Source organism: Nilaparvata lugens, chromosome 3 (genome assembly GCF_014356525.2).
Source record: "Nilaparvata lugens isolate BPH chromosome 3, ASM1435652v1, whole genome shotgun sequence".
Lineage (NCBI taxonomy): Eukaryota > Metazoa > Arthropoda > Insecta > Hemiptera > Delphacidae > Nilaparvata > Nilaparvata lugens.
The window spans coordinates 96,207,673-96,229,541 of record NC_052506.1 but is presented as its reverse complement, the minus strand read 5'-3'; the positions used below and the strand labels follow the sequence as shown (position 1 = coordinate 96,229,541).

General features: G+C 35.7%; 2 protein-coding genes across 3 annotated transcripts in view; both read left to right on the top strand.

The window, feature by feature from the left end:
• Positions 1 to 8,260: 8,260 nt before the first annotated feature.
• Positions 8,261 to 8,941, top strand: LOC120350317. Its single transcript, XM_039422979.1, has one exon. It carries the CDS (start codon positions 8,261 to 8,263, stop codon positions 8,939 to 8,941), a length of 681 nt encoding a protein of 226 aa, XP_039278913.1.
• Positions 8,942 to 9,262: 321 nt separating this feature from the next.
• LOC111050139 (WD repeat-containing protein 46-like) overlaps positions 9,263 to 21,869 on the top strand; it is a 29,061-nt gene continuing 16,454 nt past the window's right edge. The window contains exons 1-4 of one of the 2 annotated variants that reach the window (XM_039425187.1): positions 9,263 to 9,373; positions 12,937 to 13,352; positions 17,734 to 17,859; positions 18,566 to 18,694. In XM_039425187.1, coding sequence (XP_039281121.1) covers positions 12,937 to 13,352; positions 17,734 to 17,859; positions 18,566 to 18,694 — 671 coding nt within the window. In that variant the 5' untranslated portion in view covers positions 9,263 to 9,373. Of the gene's footprint in view, positions 9,374 to 12,936; positions 13,353 to 16,233; positions 16,660 to 17,733; positions 17,860 to 18,565; positions 18,695 to 21,869 lie in introns of those variants that run through there. The other variant, XM_039425186.1, reaches the window with a different exon arrangement.

The following is a 21,869-nucleotide window of genomic DNA, read 5'->3' as shown; positions in this document are numbered from 1 at the left end:
TATATATATATATATATATATATATATATATATATATATATATATATATATATATATATATATATATATATATAAACATACAAACATAGACATATAAACATTTAAAGAGAAATGCAAAACCGTCGACTTGAATCTTAGACCTCACTTCACTCGGACAATAGAATGTCGACAGAGAAATTCTATAAACTTTTAAATATGCTAAAACCATTGATCATCAAGCAAGATACAAACTTGAGAAGGCCAGTTTCACCCAAATAAAGACTTGCTGTCTGTTATAATTGATATTGTATGATATTAATTACATGCATCATTGCATGCAATTAATAATCCACTCGACAGCTGATTTATAATGAACTAGCCGTCAGGCTCGCTTCGCTCGCCATATCCGTCTAGCCAGGGGCTCCGCCCCCTGGACCCCGACTGGATCATCCAAGAATGAGATCAGCAGGCTCGCTTTGCTCGCCTGCATTTTTCATTTGAGCATTTTATCATATGTTAGGGCAATCCAGTCGGGGGTCCAGACAAAACGTCTGGCTAATATGGCGATATGGCGAGCGAAGCGAGCCTGACGGCTAGTAATATAATATTCCCAGGATTGAAGTAGCAGTGCTCAATCAATTTTTCCGCGATAAATGCATTTAAATCTTCAACTTGGTGCCAACGTAACAAAGTCAACTCAACTTAATGCCAACCTGACAAAATTATTAATTTAGTTGCCAGTTAACAACTGTTTCGAAGAGGTACTCTATCTAGATTATAGTTCTATAGTAACATTGTCAGATTTCGCACTATGCATTGTGTTCTTGTCCCAACTTGTCGCGTTAGTGCGCAAGTCACTTTGTCATCGGTCCACTTTCACTGTGTTTTCTGCAGTTCACGGATTACATCAGTTTTTTGTCATGCTACATTTGTACATTAATTTTATTGTACATTTTGGTATTATTTAATATTATTTTGGAGTATTTTTTACCGTGTCTAGACGTTTTTTACACATATCTTTTTCATCGACGTGGCTTCTTGCAGCGCGGTTCGTGCATGCATTTTTCTGTTTCCTTCTACACACAGCAATGGCGTAACAGTTCACATCAGCTTTTTTCCGTTCTTCAATTTTTGTCACCTTCAATTCAAAATTTTCAATTCTCAAGTTTTAAATTCATGTTTATTCAACGTAGAATGTTTCTTCCAGTGCTTCGATAAAGTTTCAGTATTTTCGGTTCGTTAGTTTGTGAAATATCTTCAATCTCAGTATTTGGTATGTTCCAGCACGTTTCATTCGTCACGAGTGCTTCGAATTTTTATCTTCAATTTAAATTTATTCACTTCTCAGTGTGAGAACTCAAATCATTTTCATATTACTGATTATGAAAATCAAGTTTCCAGAACATTCAACATTCTGCAACAAGTTATATGATTGAACTGAACATTCATTTGCGGTAGGCATTTTTTGGTAGGGCTTGAGGCCCATTTTTCGCATTCATCGTTTCATTGAAGTAATTCTGGTCTCGCGGGACATTATTACTGGTGTGTTGCTTGCATTCCAAGATCACACTCTCATCATTTCACGGTGCAGTCAGACGTTCTGCTCTGTATCCGTTTTGTTAGGTTAGTCAGCTAGCTACCTAATCATTCATTGCTAGATCGCAGTATTAGCAATTTTCATGTCTACCCCGTAGATGGTGTATCAGTTTCAACCAGTTCTTTTAGTGATCTACGAACATTTGTTACATTTCATTCACCATGCCAAGCATTTGGATGGTTGTCTATTCAGACATTCACTTAGCATCAGTGTTGTGATTTTTGGCCGTAGCCAACTCAATTAACTTTGCACTTCATTCACTGTGCCTAAACTTTTGGACGGTTCATTCAATTCAAATTCAGTGAATCTTCAGCTACGTTACTTTCAAGTTTATGTGTTGCATATCTCAACTGTGTCACACCGTCATTGTGTCAGTCTTGCCCGTATCGCATTGACAATAGTTAACCTGACATTACCCACTCATCGCTGTGTCGCCGCCGTTCCTGTGTCGTCACCACTGAGCCATCGCTGTTGGCTATCCTGATTCGTCACCATTCCAGTCCGGAGTCTGTCGCTCGGATTGATTCTTGTCCTGCTTGCGGGTCATCCTAGTCGCCGCTCTTCATGGTTCGCCGTCCAGTCCAGCTCCGGTAGCTCGCTCTGGTCCGCTCCATTTCGTGGGTCCATCCAGGTCTCCACCATCGTCCGGTATCATCGAGGGGGTCTCGATGTACTGCCCATCCAATTCAAGATTGGATCTCATGCTCTTCATGCATTTGATAAGTATTCTGTATCAATTTTGAATCATTATCAGCATTTCTCATTATTTGTTCAATTGCCTTGTTTGTTTAATTATTATTTGACCTTTTCAGGGTTTACTTGGAATTATTTATTCTAAAGTCGCGATTCCCATTTGTAGACACAACTTTTTACCAATATTTTTGGAAGTATTGCAAGTATTTGTATTTTACATTTTTTATATTGACTTATTTAAATATCGATCAACTTCCAATTAATTTTTTGTTGACTTATTATTCATATTTGATTTATATTATCAAGCATTAAGTTAGTCTAAGCCATTGTCAATTACGTTCTTGAATACAGTGTCTGTTTCATTTCACTGTACTACCTATTTTATATTGTCTTTAAAATTATTAATTACATTGAATATATGCTTTTCAATTGACGTTCAACTCATGATTATTTAGTGTATCTAATAAAACCTATCCAGAACTACAAAGGTTTTAATATGTCCTGAAAGCATTCGTTTTTTTGTTACCTTTAGTATTTACATTTCAATTGTTCTGTTTTGGCAGTTTACCTTTACCTTTTGTATTTTTTGCGATTACTCATTGACCTCACTTTTCTATTTTACTTATTGCCATTTGAAAGTTTATTTTCTCTTTGAATTTATTCATTAACTCATTACGGAGCATTACATATAGTAGTTTTATACTTATTCATTAGTCACAAATTGTTTTTTAATTTGAATGACGAACGATCTCAATGCTAAAATTATAACATTCAAGTCCCAGAATTTATTACTGTAGGCACTTTATTCATAAATGTATGTTTGCTGTATATAATATATAAGTTTTTCAGTTATACATTTTCAGTATTTCAGTACTTGCATCATGGTTTGTAATGCATCAATCAATTTCACTAGGAATTTGGTCTTGTACCTAAATTAAATTTTCCTGTTATCAAATCAGCATTTATCAATTGACAATCTCAATTTTTTACTGTTTCAATTTTTTACTATGTATTTTTTATTGTTTTGTACTCATGATTATTGAGTCAATTTATCATATTTCAACTGATTGTCTCAATTTTTTATTATGTCATTTTTATTGTTTTGTACTCCTGACTATTGAGTCAATTATTCGTATCTCGTCAGTCACTGCCCTGTGTGGCATTTCCTAAATCTAAGACCATATGTCACGTTTCTCAAAGTATACATAAATCTATTGAACTGTTTTACTTAAACCTTACTTTTATTTGGCGTCTTTCCCAGCTACCAGTTTTATTATAAATTATCATTCATTTTTTAGCATGTTGGATTTGTGCAGTAGTACAATAAATATACAATTCATACATCTTAACATTTTTTATTTACAAAAGCATTTCTTACAGTCCACTATTATTTCATTCAGTAGCACAGATCACACAAACATATGATATGGAAATTTCAATTATAATTAAGAGATTGGGAGAAGAAGAATATACATGCTAAAAGACGAACTTTAAACCCTTAAAAACAACCCTTAGAGTTAAAATATTGCCAAAAGATTTCTTAGTGCGCCTCTAAAGGACCAACTGAACATACCTACCAAATTTGAACGTTTTTGGTCGGGTAGATTTTTAGTTCTGCGAGTGAGTGAGTGAGTGAGTGAGTGAGTGAGTGCCATTTCGCTTTTATATATATAGATAGTACTACAGTCTGATTTTTACGGTAATATTGGCGTTAGAAGGAGACTCCTTTTTCTTTTTCATTATCCTTAAAATGCAAAATTTCAAAAAACCTTATGAATATACTGTACATTGATGCGATATTCAAAAAGGAACATACCATACCTGTCAAATTTTATTGCCACGTTTCCGCGTAAATGCGGAACATATAAACATATATATATATATATATAAACATACAAACATATAGACATATAAACATTTAAAGAGAAATGCAAAACCGTCGACTTGAATCTTAGACCTCACTTCACTCGGACAATAAAAAAAATATTTTCTCCTCATCTTCAATTCCAAAAATCACAAATGAAACCAATAAATTATAAGAAACATGGACCTGTCTAGCTATTTTTTTATTATATTCACATCTGGAAACTGTACTATTACAGTGTGAACTGATAATAGGCCTACTGAATTAGTTCCAAGGTCTACTTCCACAATGTACACAAACCATAAAAATAGATGATCAGTCTCCTGATTTGTTTGTTTATTATTTGCATTACAGTTATACTGTGTACAAAACTACTTTTGGCTTGGGAGGGACATGCACAGCAGAGAAGGCACACAATGGAACAGATACAGCCAATTATATTATCAAATCATGGATCAGAACAGTATCTTCATTGACTTCCAGGTTCAAGAGTAAATCTTTTAAATTTTTAATAAATATTGAAAAATTTCTACTAGGAGAAGATTCTCATAAATATGAAATATCTAGTTTCTGTAAAGGCAATGTAGATTCTGAACACCTTCTCCTAAAGAGATATTTCATAGAATTTCAAAAGACGACAATATTGAAAACCTGCAAGACATAGTGCCGGTTGCACAAAAGAAGGTTAAATAAATTTGTTTTGTGGTTAAATTTGTATTGCAGGTTGATTGTATTGTATAGTTATTGAGAACTCTGCATTAACTTCCATTGTGAGAATGCTGTTATTATTAAGTAATGATAAATTATAATGAAAATGACCTATGGTCGAAACTAGTCATTATAATATTTTAAATAATAAAGGGTACTTCAAGTTTCAATATTGTTTTATTAATTTATAAAAGTAGCCCATTCAAGTGAAGTGTTTTGAAATTATAATGGTTTTTGATCATAAATTACATTGAATATAATTACGTATGATATAAAATCTTCAAGATGAGTTTCTTGTTATAATAATAATAATAATAATAATAATAATAATAAATCATTTATTTGTACACGGTATAACCATACAAATGAGTTGAGTATAAGAAATTCTAACAATGACTATATTAAACAACATGAAAAAAAATGTTTGGCAGCAGATCAAACTAATAACAAGATCCAATTATAAATCTGTATACAACCACGCACAATGGAAGTACCTACATTACAATCAATAAACAGTATTACCATGAATTGCTAACATTCAACAAGCTCAAATTAGAAGGTACAAGGTAATCCCTAATCAATAATATAAATAGATTCAACATATTCAAACAACTCAGTAACTTAAATACATTCATCAAGATCAGCAAATCCAATAAATTTAATACATTCAACAAATCCACTTAACTCAAAAAACTTAACAATTTTAGTTAACTTATCTAATTCAATTAGTTTACAGACTTCACTTTCAATAAAAAGAACCTACTCAATTAACAAAAACCATTTTAAAATATTTCCATCGAAAAGAATCATTATTGGTTATGTAGCCCTTACGCTTTCAGAGACCATAGTATCCCTCCTAGCCAGTGCCTTAGTAGTATATTGATAAACATGTTCAATTTTCTCAACATTGAAATTAGATAATAAAACCATTATTTTATCAACATTTTGAACTATGTTATGAACATGAGGCACAATGTATTGAATCCTGAGGTCTTCATAAGAGGGACAAACAAGAAGAAAATGCAGAATTGTTTCTAAGTGTGATTCACAAGCGGGGCATATTCTCTGTGGCTCAACTTGATACCTGTTACCATTAACTTGAATGAATGTACTTTTTGCCGATAATCTCAACTGTGTTACGCATCTAATCATTCGAATTGGCAGCTGAAAAGTAAGCTGTTCTCCCAGTACCGAATCAGGATTGAACATTCCATACAAAGGAGACATCTGAGAATTGTCAGACCTACATCTATCCTCCTCTATCATCCTCCCCGAATACGCTTCCAGTATTCTATTTCTGTTGTTAAGCAGATCCACTGCATCAAATCCATATTCCGTCCATAAATCCCGAAACTGAACAGTTTCCAACTCCCTCTTCATATAAGACATCCAATTACTTTCGAAGTTTGTTTTTAATAGAAGTCGATAACACACATGAGGGTACCTAGACTCTGCCATGTTTACAACTTTGATCAACCATGACAGGCATCTTTTAAAGACATGAAACTTGAGTTTCGGCCTACCAGTCTCCAATCTGACACTCCAACTCGGCGTCGACCGGATCAGCAGCAGTAGACGCTTCAAGAAGAATAACTGTGCTTTCTCTATTGCTTCTTCATAACCCAAACCCCAAACCTCTGAACCATATAGGCAGGATGGGATGACAACGGTATCAAACAACTTCATCTTTTCTATCCATTTCTCTGATCTGACTCTAGACAAAACATTAATCGCCACTGTTGATTCCGCTTTAGCCCTACTTATTGATCATCTTAACATCTCTGTATATCTTCCTGAAGATTGAAATATAACTCCTAAATAATTATACTGGCTACACATTTCTATTTTCTCCTCCCCGAGCTTGAAACTGGATTTATGGCATTTGCTTAATCGACCTCTATGGAAAGTCAGTATTTTGGTTTTGTTAGCATTCACCTTGAGACCTACTCCTGCACTGTATTGGTCCAAACATTTCAATTTATTTCGCACGTCTGAAATGCTATCAGCCAGAATGACTATGTCATCGGCGAATTGCAGCATTAACACATCATTGTCGCCGTCAAGATTCAGGCCATGCAATCCTCTCTCTCTAAAAAACGACTCTATACCTGATGTGTAGAGGGCGAAGAGGAGCGGACTGGCAGGGTCTCCCTGCAACACGCCTCTAGTCATTGCTATTGGCTCAGAATAAACCCCTTTGGACCTATTTTCAACTACTAAAGTCAAGTTACAATACAGGTTTTGAAAGATGTTAATAATTCTCCTACTTATGCCAAGTGCTCTCAATTTCTGCCAAAGGCGATCATGAGGGACGGAGTCGAATGCCGATTCATAATCAATGAAAATTGCGTATACTTTCCTTTTTTTAAATTGCATATAATATTTAACTATTGTATCCAGTACAAAAATATTGTCAACGCATGAACGACCTTTACGGAATCCCGACTGACTCTCCTCCATCATTCCGCACTCATCCGCCCACAGTGCCAATCTGTCCGTTATTATGCCAGTGAAAAGTTTGAGGATACAATTCGCAATCGCTATACCTCTGTAGTTCTTGGGATCCAGTTTACAGCCCTTCTTAAACAGCAAGAATATTTTAAGCCTTGACCAAGTTGTTGGAATTTCACTCGTCTCTAATATTGAATTGAATAGGTGAATCATCAACTCTTTTCCTTCGAAAGCTAAAAATTTGAAAAATTCGTATGAAATCATATCCAAGCCCAGTGCACTCCCATTCCTTAACCTTCTCAGTTTATTCTCTAACTCTAACAAATCTACTGGTTTATCGATAAGTGGATGTCTTACATCGAACAATATACAATTCTCTCCAATAGAAGTTGGTTCATATTTCTCTTTAAAAAATCTCGCCCATTCCTCCAAGTTAATGTGGTTAAATTCTGCATTCTTTTTCCCCCTGACCAGCCATACCATTCCCCAGAATTCTTTCGCGTTTTAACATTTTTAAACTTTTGTCTTATATTATCATTGAATTCTTTCTTTTTCTGTTCTACTGTACTCTTGTACAACATTTTACAGCTCATGAAATGATTTAGTGCGCTTAGATCTTGAGTTCTACTTTTAAAATTTCTGTATGCTTTGCGTAACTGCCTCTTCAATTCATTACAATGCCTATCGTACCAGGGCTTATTTCTGAACTCGGTGACTCTTACAACATTTTCCATCATGCCTAGAGAATCTGCTTTTTCTATGATACCCTTTATCAAATTGTCAGCCAAATTCTTGTTATAATTAAAATATCTCAGTTTCTATTAACATTTTATTTGAGTTTCTATTTGTATTAGAGCTGATTTTAACACAGTTTCAAACACAAAACTTTACAGTTCCACTTTTTTGCAAAATGCAGTGCAAAGCAGGGCTGCATTCCGTCACCTATCCTCTTTGTTACTGTGCTAGACATGGTTATGAAAACATCACTGAACAGAAGGAGAAGAGGTATTCAATGGGGGGTGATGCAAAACAGACTTGAAGACTTGGATTTTGCAGATGACCTTTGTCTTCTGGCACAAAGACACAGTGAAATGAGAGAAAAGCTGCTGGTACCGAGTGAAATTGCTAAAAATGGAGGCCTGAAGATTAATGAGGCAAAAACGAAAGAGATGGTGGTCAATGTTCATGGAGGAAAAAGTTTTGAAATAAATGGGAGGAGAATAGAGAGGATGGACTCATTTGTTTATTTGGCCAGCATGGTAAATCCTGAGGGAGGTGCTGAGGATGATGTCAAAACTTGCATCAGAAAAGCAAATGGGGTCTTTTCACAGCTGTATACAGTATGGAGGAACAATAAAATCTCGAAACAGACAAAGCTACAAATTTTCAATTCAAATGTGAAGTCTGTCCTCCTCTACGGTTGCGAGACATGGAATGTAACAGCTGAAATCCGTACAAAACTCCAATCCTCCATCAATCAGTCTCTGCAAAAGATTGAGTGTGTGTGGTGGCCAGATATGATTTCAAATGAAGAGCTCTGGCACAATACAGGACAGATGCCCATAGACATTGAGATCAGGAAGAGGAAATGGATGTGGATAGGCCATACTTTGAGGAAAAGAGGTGGAGCAATAGAAAAGGATGCTTAGCTGTGTAATCCTCAGGGGTTTCATGGAGGCGAACAGTGGAGAAAGAGCTTGGCAAGAAGGTGGGAAAGACATGGGGAGAGGTGAGAAGGATGGCAGATGATAGAGAGGGATGGCGGCTATTCGTGGACGCCCTATGCTCCAACTGGAGTTACAGGAATTGAGTAAGTAAAAGATAGACAGTAGCCTAGGTGGAAGAAAGAAGAATTCCTTCTACTTTGTGGTCGTAATCAGCAGATTGTTACTGGGAATGGGAATACAGAATACTTTTGAATAACTGTGTGATAGCTGTGATCGTTACCGGTCGTTACTCTGTATGTTAGACTATGAAAGTCTACTGATCATAGTTTGTTGTGTCTGGTGTCTGCTAGTCTGCTGTTCCGTGTTGAGGTTGAGTTTGAAGTCTTTTTGATGATTGTAAATAATAAGTAAACGGTAGGTAATTATATTCTTTGCATTTGATGTTATGTTCCTTTCTTTTATTTAAAATTTGTCATTGAATTGTAATGAATAAACTGATCAAATAACTCATATTACTTTTCAAAGGTTGTTCAGCTCACGTGTTGATATAATTGAGGTTAAGTAACAGAATTTGATAAACATTATGGTTTAATGAATGATTTATGCCACTTTGCTCTAAAATTTTGACAGAATACAAATCAGTATTTATTTCTGTAATAAAACTTAGATTTGCTAATATTAAATCAAATATTAATAATATTAAATAATTGATGGTTTTCATCCATTTCTTTCTATTCATTTTCTTGAATAATAGACGAAAACAATCTCTTTATCCCTGTGACTTGTTATATGTTACTCACTTCTCCAGTCTGTGTCCAGGGTGTCGTCATATTTTCACCTTTTGGTAGGAGTTTGTGAGTCGGCAGTCTTGTCCTCAATTTGTGCTACCGGTACGACATGTCTGAATCTGAATGTAGGCCTAAGCTCCGACACTTCATAGTAGGGCCGCGCTGTCAAGTTCTGTTTGAGTGCAGCAGAAAACAACCTTGTCTTCTTGTGGCAGAAGATTGAAGAAGCATGCACCGGTAAATGATCTGGACTCCTTGAATTTTTTGAGGTACCGTAATACATGGGATTTGTGTTTTACTTTCTGCTCTGACTGTCCATCTGCGAACTTGTTGGTTTTATTATTTCTCTTCATGTGTTCCCTTATGGACATGCCCTGGCGGCATGTCTTTTTTATGAACAGAACCACCATTATTATTATGAGAAAGGTCAGTATTTTGTATTCCTAGTTTTTGTATCCATGCTTGTCACCCCTCAATGTGGGTTTTCCTCTTCTTGCAAAGATCCAAGACTCAAGTCAAATAGTGAGATTACTATCAGTAGTTATGTTTACTCCCAGTGTTATTTTCAGGGTCTTCTTTTGTATTATGAGTATCTTGTCGAGATATATCCGTTATGCTGAATCCCATACTACGACACCATATCTCAAATGGGAGGCAAACAGAGGATGATACGCCATGAATGCTGTATTTCTATATATTGCTCCCGATATATTGCATACTCTTTGAATTACGTAGGCTGCCGATGATAGCTTTTTACTTAACTGCTTAATGTGATGCTGCCAGGATAATTTACCGTCTATTATTCATATATCCAAAGTCGTGATCAAGGTCAGGTATTTTTGGATAGATATTTGTCTATCTATCAAGACACAAACATCATCTGCAGTTTGTCGCAAAGTCTGCAACATGATCAGGAACCTGTGAAGCTGCTGGGCTTTATGCTGGATTTAAAGCCCAGCTGGGCCAGCCACATCCAGCAAGTGACCAAGAGACTGTCCCGAATCTGTTATCTTTGCTCAATCTGAGGGGACATGTCACGGAGGCATATCTGGTCATGGTGTATCATGCACTTTTCTACTGCCATATCTCCTACGGTCTACTCATGTGGGGTCACTCAGCCAGTTTTGTGGACATACTGAAGCTGCATCGAGAGCTGTTTGACGTCCCCAGGGTGCGCCTCCAGGGATTGTGGGTATGCTATAGGAGTTCAGCGCTACGCTACTTCAACAGGCTGCCTGCAGGGGTGAAGCAGTTGAACCTCAGCGTCTTCGAGAGAGTTGTGACCGGTTTCCTGAGAACCAGGGCTAATTACGATGTCCAGGAATATGTGAAAGATGACCTGTCTCAAATGTCATCAGGCTTAAGTGCCATTATTAAAGAGCAAGTCCTCGTATGATGAAAATTTTTCGATCTGAACTTGATCACTGCCATCTTGATCAATTAGTGTTTTTTGTTATTTTATTTTATCCATGACATGACATCATCGATCCTAAGTGTGGGTAATGGATGAAGAAGAAGGTATAAGGTATAAGATCATATCAAATAATTTTAAAAACATGGTACATAATCTGTAGGCAGCGTCACAGTTGAGCAAAGTTCTCATCGAAAAAATCCTCTAACAGATAGAAGCTCTTTCCAACGAACCACTTTGATAGTGAGCTTCTGACACATTGACTGGGCGTGCCCTAAGCCCCTTACTGAGTCCCTATCTTCCTATACCTATACATTAGGAGCATTATGATGCCTAAATATCTGGTTTGTGTATCTGATGTTATTTGGTCATTGGTAAGATCTTTTAGGCAATCATTTATGGGTTTGAATATAATGTGGATTGTTTATTGTCTATTGATTGTGAGATTTAGTCTGTTACAAGTATGGTTACCCCTTCCACAGTTGCATCAATTACATTGGCAGTTATATTATCGGGCGCATGTGGTATCAGGAGTGTTGTGTTATCCGCAGAAAGGATGCAATTATTCCTGTTTCCATCTCTTTTGAGATGTTGTCATCTCTCGGTTTGAGAGATGATCCTCCAGACACTAAAGCATTACCTAATATTTTGAACTTTTTGAGTTTTATTTTTAATGTTATAGGGGGTCGAAAGCTTTTTGTATGTCTATGAATAGACCAGACACAATAGCGTGTTCCTCCCACATTTTATTTTTATTACTACACAAATCTTAAATTGCTGTTGTACTGCGTCCCTTCCTGAAGCCTTGGTGCACTGATATTAGGTTATTGTTTTATAGGTTTTTTATCAATTTATTGATCATATACTGTGCTTTTTATTATTTTGGACGTTATAGAGTCCGGGCGCAAATGTCATTCCGTGGTCATTTTTGGGTAACAACCGTGGAAAACGCATTAATTTCTCCGTTAGGACTAGTATTATAATAAGAATCACAATGATAATAATTCGTAATCACAGGCAAACACCTCGAAAACAAGATGGCCACCAAAATATTCAGGGCTTTCTTTAATCGCTTGTAAATTTTCAATTAGCCTAACGTTTTTTGGGTCTCTTTTGTCGCCTTGTATATATTTTGGGAACATCTTAGATATTTTCAGGTTTTCTGGTAAGACTGCCTGGTAAATTAATGAATTTACTACATCAAGGAGCGGTGTCATCTTTACCACAGTATTTGAAGATTTTGCTGGTGATCTCGTCATGTCTCAATGAATTGTTTGATATTAATTTTTGATGACTTTAAAAAGTGTTATGTGCGTGATAATTTCAAATTCAGCAAGTTTTGGTACTGCATCTGGTTTCTTGACAATCAGTTACTGTAGTGTCTGAATTTTTGATTGGCGGCTGTATGAATGTTTCATTTAGAAGATTACTGATCTGGTATGGGTGACAGTGTAGTTATTATGGATTAAACATATGTTATCCCTCTTTGCTAGAGTATTTCTGTCTTTCCTCTTTCTTCATTGATGATTTTGTAGAGTTCCTTCCTTCTATCTTCTGACTGTTGAAGTTTTGTGTTGATGAAGCGCTTTTTTTTACCTCCACTTCATACTTCTTTTTCAATTCCTTATAAGTGCATTTATCCTCGTATAAGCCTGTCAATGTGAATGTGTCTTTCCTTCTACAGTTTCATTGCAAAATACTCAAAAGAAATAATATATCTTGTATAACTAAAAAAATGCAATATCTATATTTTGAAATGTTATTTTTGTATTTTACAGATGGGTAAACGCTATTTTGAACAGAAACCGGCTGGTACCGAAGAAACAACTCATGATAATGACAAAGGAGGAGGTCTTAAGGTTTTCGGAGGCAGTCTCAAGAAATCGAAGAGGCCTAAACACATGCTGCAGAGACGAAAGAACGTAGAAAATGTCATGAAAATGGCAAAACTTAGTAAAAACACAGGATCCAACAAAGATGTGAAGAAGCAAAAAGTTGCAAAAACAGAAATCATCGAGCGTCCGAAAATCGCACCAGAAAAGCTGGAAGTGTATTCACGTGGCGCAGGCCTGTCCGATGTGTCTGGTATCAAAACTAAGCTGAATCAGCAAAAAGTCAAGAACAAGGAAAACACAGTTCTGTGGGCTTCAGAACTAGCAGCACGTACCGAAATTCTACTTACGGAAGAATTTGGGTGAGATCTTGTTTCAGGTTAAAATTGAACATTTTGTAATATCAAAGTGCCTAAAGCATTTATCAACTATATAATTATAAAGTGTAGTATAGTCTGTTCACCGTAAGGAGAGACAACAACATAGAGTTTGCGCTTGTGTAAACTTCAGATGATGTGAGTATGAGTCATTACTTTTATAATAATTACACAAGTGCAAACATTATGCTGTCGCTCCATCCGATGAACAGACTTTACAGGATTAGGTAATCTAAAATTAGTCGATCAGAAACCATCGAATACTTTATTTTGTATGAAGTACGGTTGGTAAAGAATGGAAGTTGGTTGACGCTTGAGAACATTTTCTGTTACACATTGTTCAATAGACCATACTGTTTCTTGTATATAATCGGAATATTGTCACTAGAACTAAGGAAGATCATAATGAAAGACAAATCTTGTAAGTTAGTATACTCCAAATGCGTGCATAGTAGATAATACAATGCAACTAGCCGGCAGGCTCGCTTCGCTCGCCTTGCCTCAGTCTAGCCTCGGGGCTCCGCCCGATGGACCACGGCTGGATCGTCTAGAAGTAGGACTCGCCAAATCGCCTGTACTAAATTTGAACAATTTCTCTCAATTGGTTCTTGAAAAATGTGAAAAACGCTAGGGAATTCTAGAAAAACGCAGTAAAACCGCTTATCTTTGGCGTTATGTCAAACCCCTTTCTTTACAACATTTTTATACCACAGCTGAGCCTGTGTACCAAATTTGAACACTATTTTGCAGATTAGTTCTCTTGAAAAAGCTTAGACAACTCAGAAATCACTGAAAGAACGCAGATTTTGGGTGTACCTTTGGAATGTTTTAGTAGAATCCTGTAGATTTTAGTCCTGTTGATTATGAATGAGTAAGTGAGTGAATGAATCAGTACTATTCCGCTTCAATTTATATAGATTCACAAATGCAAGTACCTGCAGGGGTGAAGCAGTTGAACCTCAGCGTCTTCGAGAGAGTTGTGACCGGTTTCCTGAGAACCAGTGCTAATTACGATGTCCAGGAATATGTGAAAGATGACCTGTCTCAAATGTCATCAGGCTTAAGTGCCATTATTAAAGAACAAGTCCTCGTATGATGACAATTTTTCGATATGAACTTGATCCACTACCATCTTGATCAATTAGTGTTTTTTGTTATTTTATTTTATCCATGACATGACGTCATCGATCCTAAGTGTGGGTAATGGATGAAGAAGAAGGTATAAGGTATAAGATCATATCAAATAATTTTAAAAACATGGTACATAATCTGTAGGCAGCGTCACAGTTGAGCAAAGTTCTCATCGAAAAAATCCTCTAACAGATAGAAGCTCTTTCCAACGAACCACTTTGATAATGAGCTTCTGACACATTGACTGGGCGTGCCCTAAGCCCCTTACTGAGTCCCTATCTTCCTATACCTATACATTAGGAGCATTATGATGCCTAAATATCTGGTTTGTGTATCTGATGTTATTTGGTCATTGGTAAGATCTTTCAGGCAATCATTTATGGGTTTGAATATAATGTGCATTGTTTATTGTCTATTGATTGTGAGATTTAGTCTGTTACAAGTATGGTTACCCCTTCCACAGTTGCATCAATTACATTGGCAGTTATATTATCGGAGTGTTGTGTTATCCGCAGAAAGGATGCAATTATTCCTGTTGTCCATCTCTTTTGAGATGTTGTCATCTCTCGGTTTGAGAGATGATCCTCCAGACACTAAAGCATTACCTAATATTTTGAGCTTTTTGAGTTTTATTTTTAATGTTATCCAATATAGGGGGTCGAAAGCTTTTTGTATGCCTATGAATAGACCAGACACAATAGCGTGTTCCTCCCACATTTTATTTTTATTACTACACAAATCTTAAATTGCTGTTGTACTGCGTCCCTTCCTGAAGCCTTGGTGCACTGATATTAGGTTATTGTTTTATAGGTTTTTTATCAATTTATTGATCATATACTGCGCGTTTTATTATTTTGGACGTTATAGAGTCCGGGCGCAAATGTCATTCCGTGGTCATTTTTGGGTAACAACCGTGGAAAACGCATTAATTTCTCCGTTAGGACTAGTATAATAAGAATCACAATGATAATAATTCGTAATCACAGGCAAACACCTCGAAAACAAGATGGCCACCAAAATATTCAGGGCTTTCTTTAATCGCTTGTAAATTTTCAATTAGCCTAACGTTTTTTGGGTCTCTTTTGTCGCCTTGTATATATTTTGGGAACATCTTAGATATTTTCAGGTTTTCTGGTAAGACTGCCTGGTAAATTAATGAATTTACTACATCAAGGAGCGTTGTCATCTTTACCACAGTATTTGAAGATTTTGCTGGTGATCTCGTCATGTCTCAATGAATTGTTTGATATTAATTTTGATGACTTTAAAAAGTGTTATGTGCGTGATAATTTCAAATTCAGCAAGTTTTGGTACTGCATCTGGTTTCTTGACAATCAGTTACTGTAGTGTCTGAATTTTTGATTGGCGGCTGTTTGAATGTTTCATTTAGAAGATTACTGATCTGGTATGGGTGATAGTGTAGTTATTATGGATTAAACATATGTTATCCCTCTTTGCTAGAGTATTTCTGTCTTTCCTCTTTCTTCATTGATGATTTTGTAGAGTTCCTTCCTTCTATCTTCTGACTGTTGAAGTTTTGTGTTGATGAAGCGCTTTTTTTACCTCCACTTCATACTTCTTTTTCAATTCCTTATAAGTGCATTTATCCTCGTATAAGCCTGTCAATGTGAATGTGTCTTTCCTTCTACAGTTTCATTGCAAAATACTCAAAAGAAATAATATATCTTGTATAACTAAAAAAATGCAATATCTATATTTTGAAATGTTATTTTTGTATTTTACAGATGGGTAAACGCTATTTTGAACAGAAACCGGCTGGTACCGAAGAAACAACTCATGATAATGACAAAGGAGGAGGTCTTAAGGTTTTCGGAGGCAGTCTCAAGAAATCGAAGAGGCCTAAACACATGCTGCAGAGACGAAAGAACGTAGAAAATGTCATGAAAATGGCAAAACTTAGTAAAAACACAGGATCCAACAAAGATGTGAAGAAGCAAAAAGTTGCAAAAACAGAAATCATCGAGCGTCCGAAAATCGCACCAGAAAAGCTGGAAGTGTATTCACGTGGCGCAGGCCTGTCTGATGTGTCTGGTATCAAAACTAAGCTGAATCAGCAAAAAGTCAAGAACAAGGAAAACACAGTTCTGTGGGCTTCAGAACTAGCAGCACGTACCGAAATTCTACTTACGGAAGAATTTGGGTGAGATCTTGTTTCAGATTAAAATTGAACATTTTGCAATATCAAAGTGCCTAAAGCATTTATCAACTATATAATTATAAAGTGTAGTATAGTCTGTTCACCGTAAGGAGAGACAACAACATAGAGTTTGCGCTTGTGTAAACTTCAGATGATGTGAGTATGAGTCATTACTTTTATAATAATTACACAAGTGCAAACATTATGCTGTCGCTCCATCCGATGAACAGACTTTACAGGATTAGGTAATCTAAAATTAGTCGATCAGAAACCATCGAATACTTTATTTTGTATGAAGTACGGTTGGTAAAGAATGGAAGTTGGTTGACGCTTGAGAACATTTTCTGTTACACATTGTTCAATAGACCATACTGTTTCTTGTATATAATCTGAATATTGTCACTAGCACTAAGGAAGATCATAATGAAAGACAAATCTTGTAAGTTAGTATACTCCAAATGCGTGCATAGTAGATAATACAATGCAACTAGCCGGCAGGCTCGCTTCGCTCGCCTTGCCTCAGTCTAGCCTCGGGGCTCCGCCCGATGGACCACGGCTGGATCGTCTAGAAGTAAGACTCGCCAAATCGCCTGTACCAAATTTGAACAATTTCTCTCAATTGGTTCTTGAAAAATGTGAAAAACGCTAGGGAATTCTAGGAAAACGCAATAAAACCGCTTATCTTTGGCGTTATGTCAAACCCCTTCCTATACAACATTTTTATACCACAGCTGAGCCTGTGTACCAAATTTGAACACTATTTTGCAGATTAGTTCTCTTGAAAAAGCTTAGACAACTCAGAAATCACTGAAAGAACGCAGATTTTGGGTGTACCTTTGGAATGTTTTAGTAAGCCTCCAGAACGCTAACTGAACAAACATTTGAACGTATTTGGTCCTGTAGATTATTAGTCCTGTTTATTATGAATGAGTAAGTGAGTGAATGAATCAGTACTATTCCGCTTCTATTTATTTATTTATATAGATTCACAAATGCAAGTAATAACAATTTTCTGTTGAAAACTTTACTATAAGAATTAAAATTAAATTTTTGTTGTGTTGTCTTTTGTTATTGAAGATGTTTGGAGGCAGAAGATGGCGAAGTTACTAGACAGTACACTCAGAAGAGTATTGTCGACAGTGTAGATATTACAAGCGCTACAAAAAGTTTTGAATTGGATCTTCGACAGTATGGTCCTTACAGGTGAGTGAGGTATCATAGCTTCTAATCTATTATTTATCATTAAAAAATGATACTACATTTAAATGGCTCATTATTTAAAAGCAGAGAAGCTGATCATAATTTTTGATGCCTCACCAATCAATATTGTTTGTTAAAAAACTATTATTTCAAATTAAATAATATCTGTTATTCATCTCTCTTTTGATTTAAATGTGTTTATCTTAGAAGTTAATGATACAAGATTGAAATGGCCTATCTCTAACAATACAACGTACTTATCTGAAGCAACATTATAAATCCTCATACATCCCAAAAAATCCAAACATTTGTTGTCCATTTGTTTATATTTCCGAAGAAGTCATAATTTCCTGCCCACTGATAATATTTCCAACACACATCACTTGCTAGAATATATTTATATTTCTTTCCTTTCAAAATATCGTAACACCATTGAAGTTTCCGACCTAGGCAGTTGCTTCCGACTGCTCAAAATATGTTAGAATGGTTTGGTTCTGACGCATGCAGCTTGGCAGTCAATGTTTATTTACGGTGTTGAAACGAGTGAGAAATTATCTGAACAGAGAGTTATTTCAAGTACATGTGGTGTGGCGTCGGAAGTACCTGCCATGATCGGAATGCCACCTTAACAGCATATCCAACTTCTCTGCCGCAAATAATAAATCAAATTCAATAATTGATTCTTATTACTCTATTTTTTTATTTGCAGGATAGATTTTACAAGAAATGGAAGGTATTTAACGTTGGGTGGAAAGAAAGGACACGTAGCTGCATTCGATTGGGTCACAAAGAAACTTATGTGTGAGATAAATGTTATGGAAGAGGTATTTGATATACAGTGAGTATTGAAATTCTGATTTTTGATAAGAAATCTTTTTGACTTAGATATTCGTGGGAGATATTTTGATATTTGTTCAGTTATGCCTGACAAAGGGTCTCAATCATGGTAGTGCAAGTCAAATGTACTGGAATTGAAGAGAAAAGTTCCACAACATCAATATTCACTCTACAAACTTAATGAAAGGTACTGGAATTGGTTTAATTAGTGTTATGAAAAATGTACCTGGATATATTGCTTTAATAATCTCTAAGTTGATTGTTAAAATAGGCTGTTGTGTTGATAAGTAAGTTTAATTTTCAAATACGAGTACAATAATGCCCAATACTACTGTAAATTAATGGAACTCCAACATTTATAACACCAAAAATAAAAAGCGTTTTGGTCAACACAAATCTTCACATATCTCACAAAAAAGCAGAAAACTCAATGTATTGGAACAATACGAAATCTACAACCACACAAAACAGTTTCCCAACAGTCTCCTAAATGATCAAATAAATTTCTCTTCCCACACACTCTTTGACAAAATAGTCCAAAGTTCAAAAATACCGCCGCACTAAATATCCACCAACCCAACCCCCACCACAACCTATTCCACCACCTTCATCCCTTACCACACATAGCCTTGTCATCTGAGTGAATTCCCACAGTCTGATGATGACCAACAACAGGTCGAAACGATCGTCACTATACAAAAAGTAAGTGCATTTTTACTTCAAAAGTTTTTTAAAATTCAAGTTTAATTTTAATAGTGAAAAAATATGGATATACAACAGAGTAATCACGCCGAGAGGAGAAAATGGATCCATGCATACAGGAACACTCAAATCAAGGTTATGAAAACATCCCTTTCCATATCATTCAACCAGTTTTGTTCACACAATAACATTATTCCCAACTATGCAAAAATCAGTATAAAAAATCAAAACTCCCTGCTCAAAAACTAAAAAACAAGCTCAGAAACTGTACATTAAAAACAGCATTCAACATTTGTACAAACAGAAAGATAACCTCAACCAGAAAGCATACCATCTTCATTTAAAACTGAGCTCAGAACTAACTACACCATTTAGAATTTAATGAAATATTATCTCACAATCAAGAAATTATAGATTCTATGAAAAACAAGTTGAAAGCCAAACACAACCTTAAACTAACTCAACTTATGAATACCCAGAACCCAACTGTAACATCCACACATAATTTTCACAAAAGAACAATCAACAACACTGAAATAGAATTCACAGAAACAGAAATGAAATTACTAGACAAAGGATTGAAACACAACATCAAAACAAACAATCCTAATTCAAAATCCCAATTATTCAATACCATAATAGACACAGAGACTGCAATACAAAACACTACCCTACCTGACCAAGAATACTTGAGACAGGACATAACAAGAAACAGAAACATTTCAAGCCCTCAGAAAAAAACAACCCAGAACACATGATATTGAAAAGCATAAAAAACAAGCAGAAACAACACAACCTAGTCATCACTAATGCTGACAAAGGCAACATCACAGTTATAATGCATAAAACAGACATAGACAGAAAGTAGACAAATTCATCAATGACAATAACATAGTCAAACTCTCAACTGACCTAACTCACACATATCAAACAAAAATAAAAGATGCCATCAACCAAACTAAGCACATAATCCCAAACAACCAGAAAAAGTTTCTCAAACAAATCAACCCACAAGCACCCAGACTCAACGCCCTCCCAAAAATACACAAACAAGATGTACCAATAAGACCACTGATCAATCACACAACAGCACCTGCCCACAAACTAGCCAAACTACTAGATACCACCATAAGAGACAACATAACTTTTCATAATCATACTGGAGTGAAAAACAACATTGATCTCACCACAAAACTTCAGAAAATCCAAATACCACAAAACTTCACAATAGCTTCACTGGACATTTCAAATTTATACACCAATGTACCAATCCCCGAAACTGTAAAATTCCTTAAAACAATGCTAGAACAGAATAATACACCACCTGAACATATCAATGAAATTGTAAATCTCACTAACCTAGTCACCTCACAGAATTACTTCTGTTACAATAACCAATATTATTTCCAGCCAAACGGTCTCCCCATGGGGAGCCCCATTTCTTGCATTTTAGCTGAGATCTTCATCCACAACATTGAACAAAAACACATTCTCAATCAGTTTGACAGAATCATCAGCTGGTTTAGATATGTTGATGATATTTTCATTCTATACAAAGGAAACACCAGACAAACTGAAATATTTCACTCCAAACTGAACAAAATACACCCAAACTTGCACTTCACCATAGAACTGGAAAACAATAATACAATCAATTTCTTGGACATCACCATATTTAAACAAAACCATACTTTCAAAACATTTAAAATATACAGGAAACCTACCACAACTGACACAGTAATTCACAATACCTCCAACCACCCAACCCAACATAAACATGCAGCTTTCCACCATATGATCAACAGACTATTAAATATCCCCATGACACAATTTGATTACAACCAAGAGCTCAACACGATCAAATTCATTGCCCAACAAAATGGATACTCATCCACTCTAGTTGACAACCTACTCCACAAAATAAGAACAAAATCATCAACCAAAAATAATATGGAAAATGACCAAAAATTCATCACACTCACATACTACAACAAAAAATCACAGAAAGTAGCATCATCTTTTAAAAAACTCAAATACAGAATTGCGTTTAAAACAACAAATTCACTGAGGAAACATTTTCAAAATTATCAAACAAACAAACAGAGATTTGAGCAACCAGGCATCTACAAATTAAAATGTAATGATTGTAGTAAACTGTATATCGGACAGACTGGACGTGACTTTCAGACAAGATACAAAGAGCACATCAGAGCCATTAATAAACCACATAGCCACTCAAACTTTGCTGACCATATTATATCCACAAACCACACATACACAGACATCGCCACCAATCTTGAAATCCTCCATATCTCACAAAAAAGCAGAAAACTCAATGTATTGGAACAATACGAAATCTACAACCACACAAAACAGTTTCCCAACAGTCTCCTAAATGATCAAATAAATTTCTCTTCCCACACACTCTTTGACAAAATAGTCCAAAGTTCAAAAATACCGCCGCACTAAATATC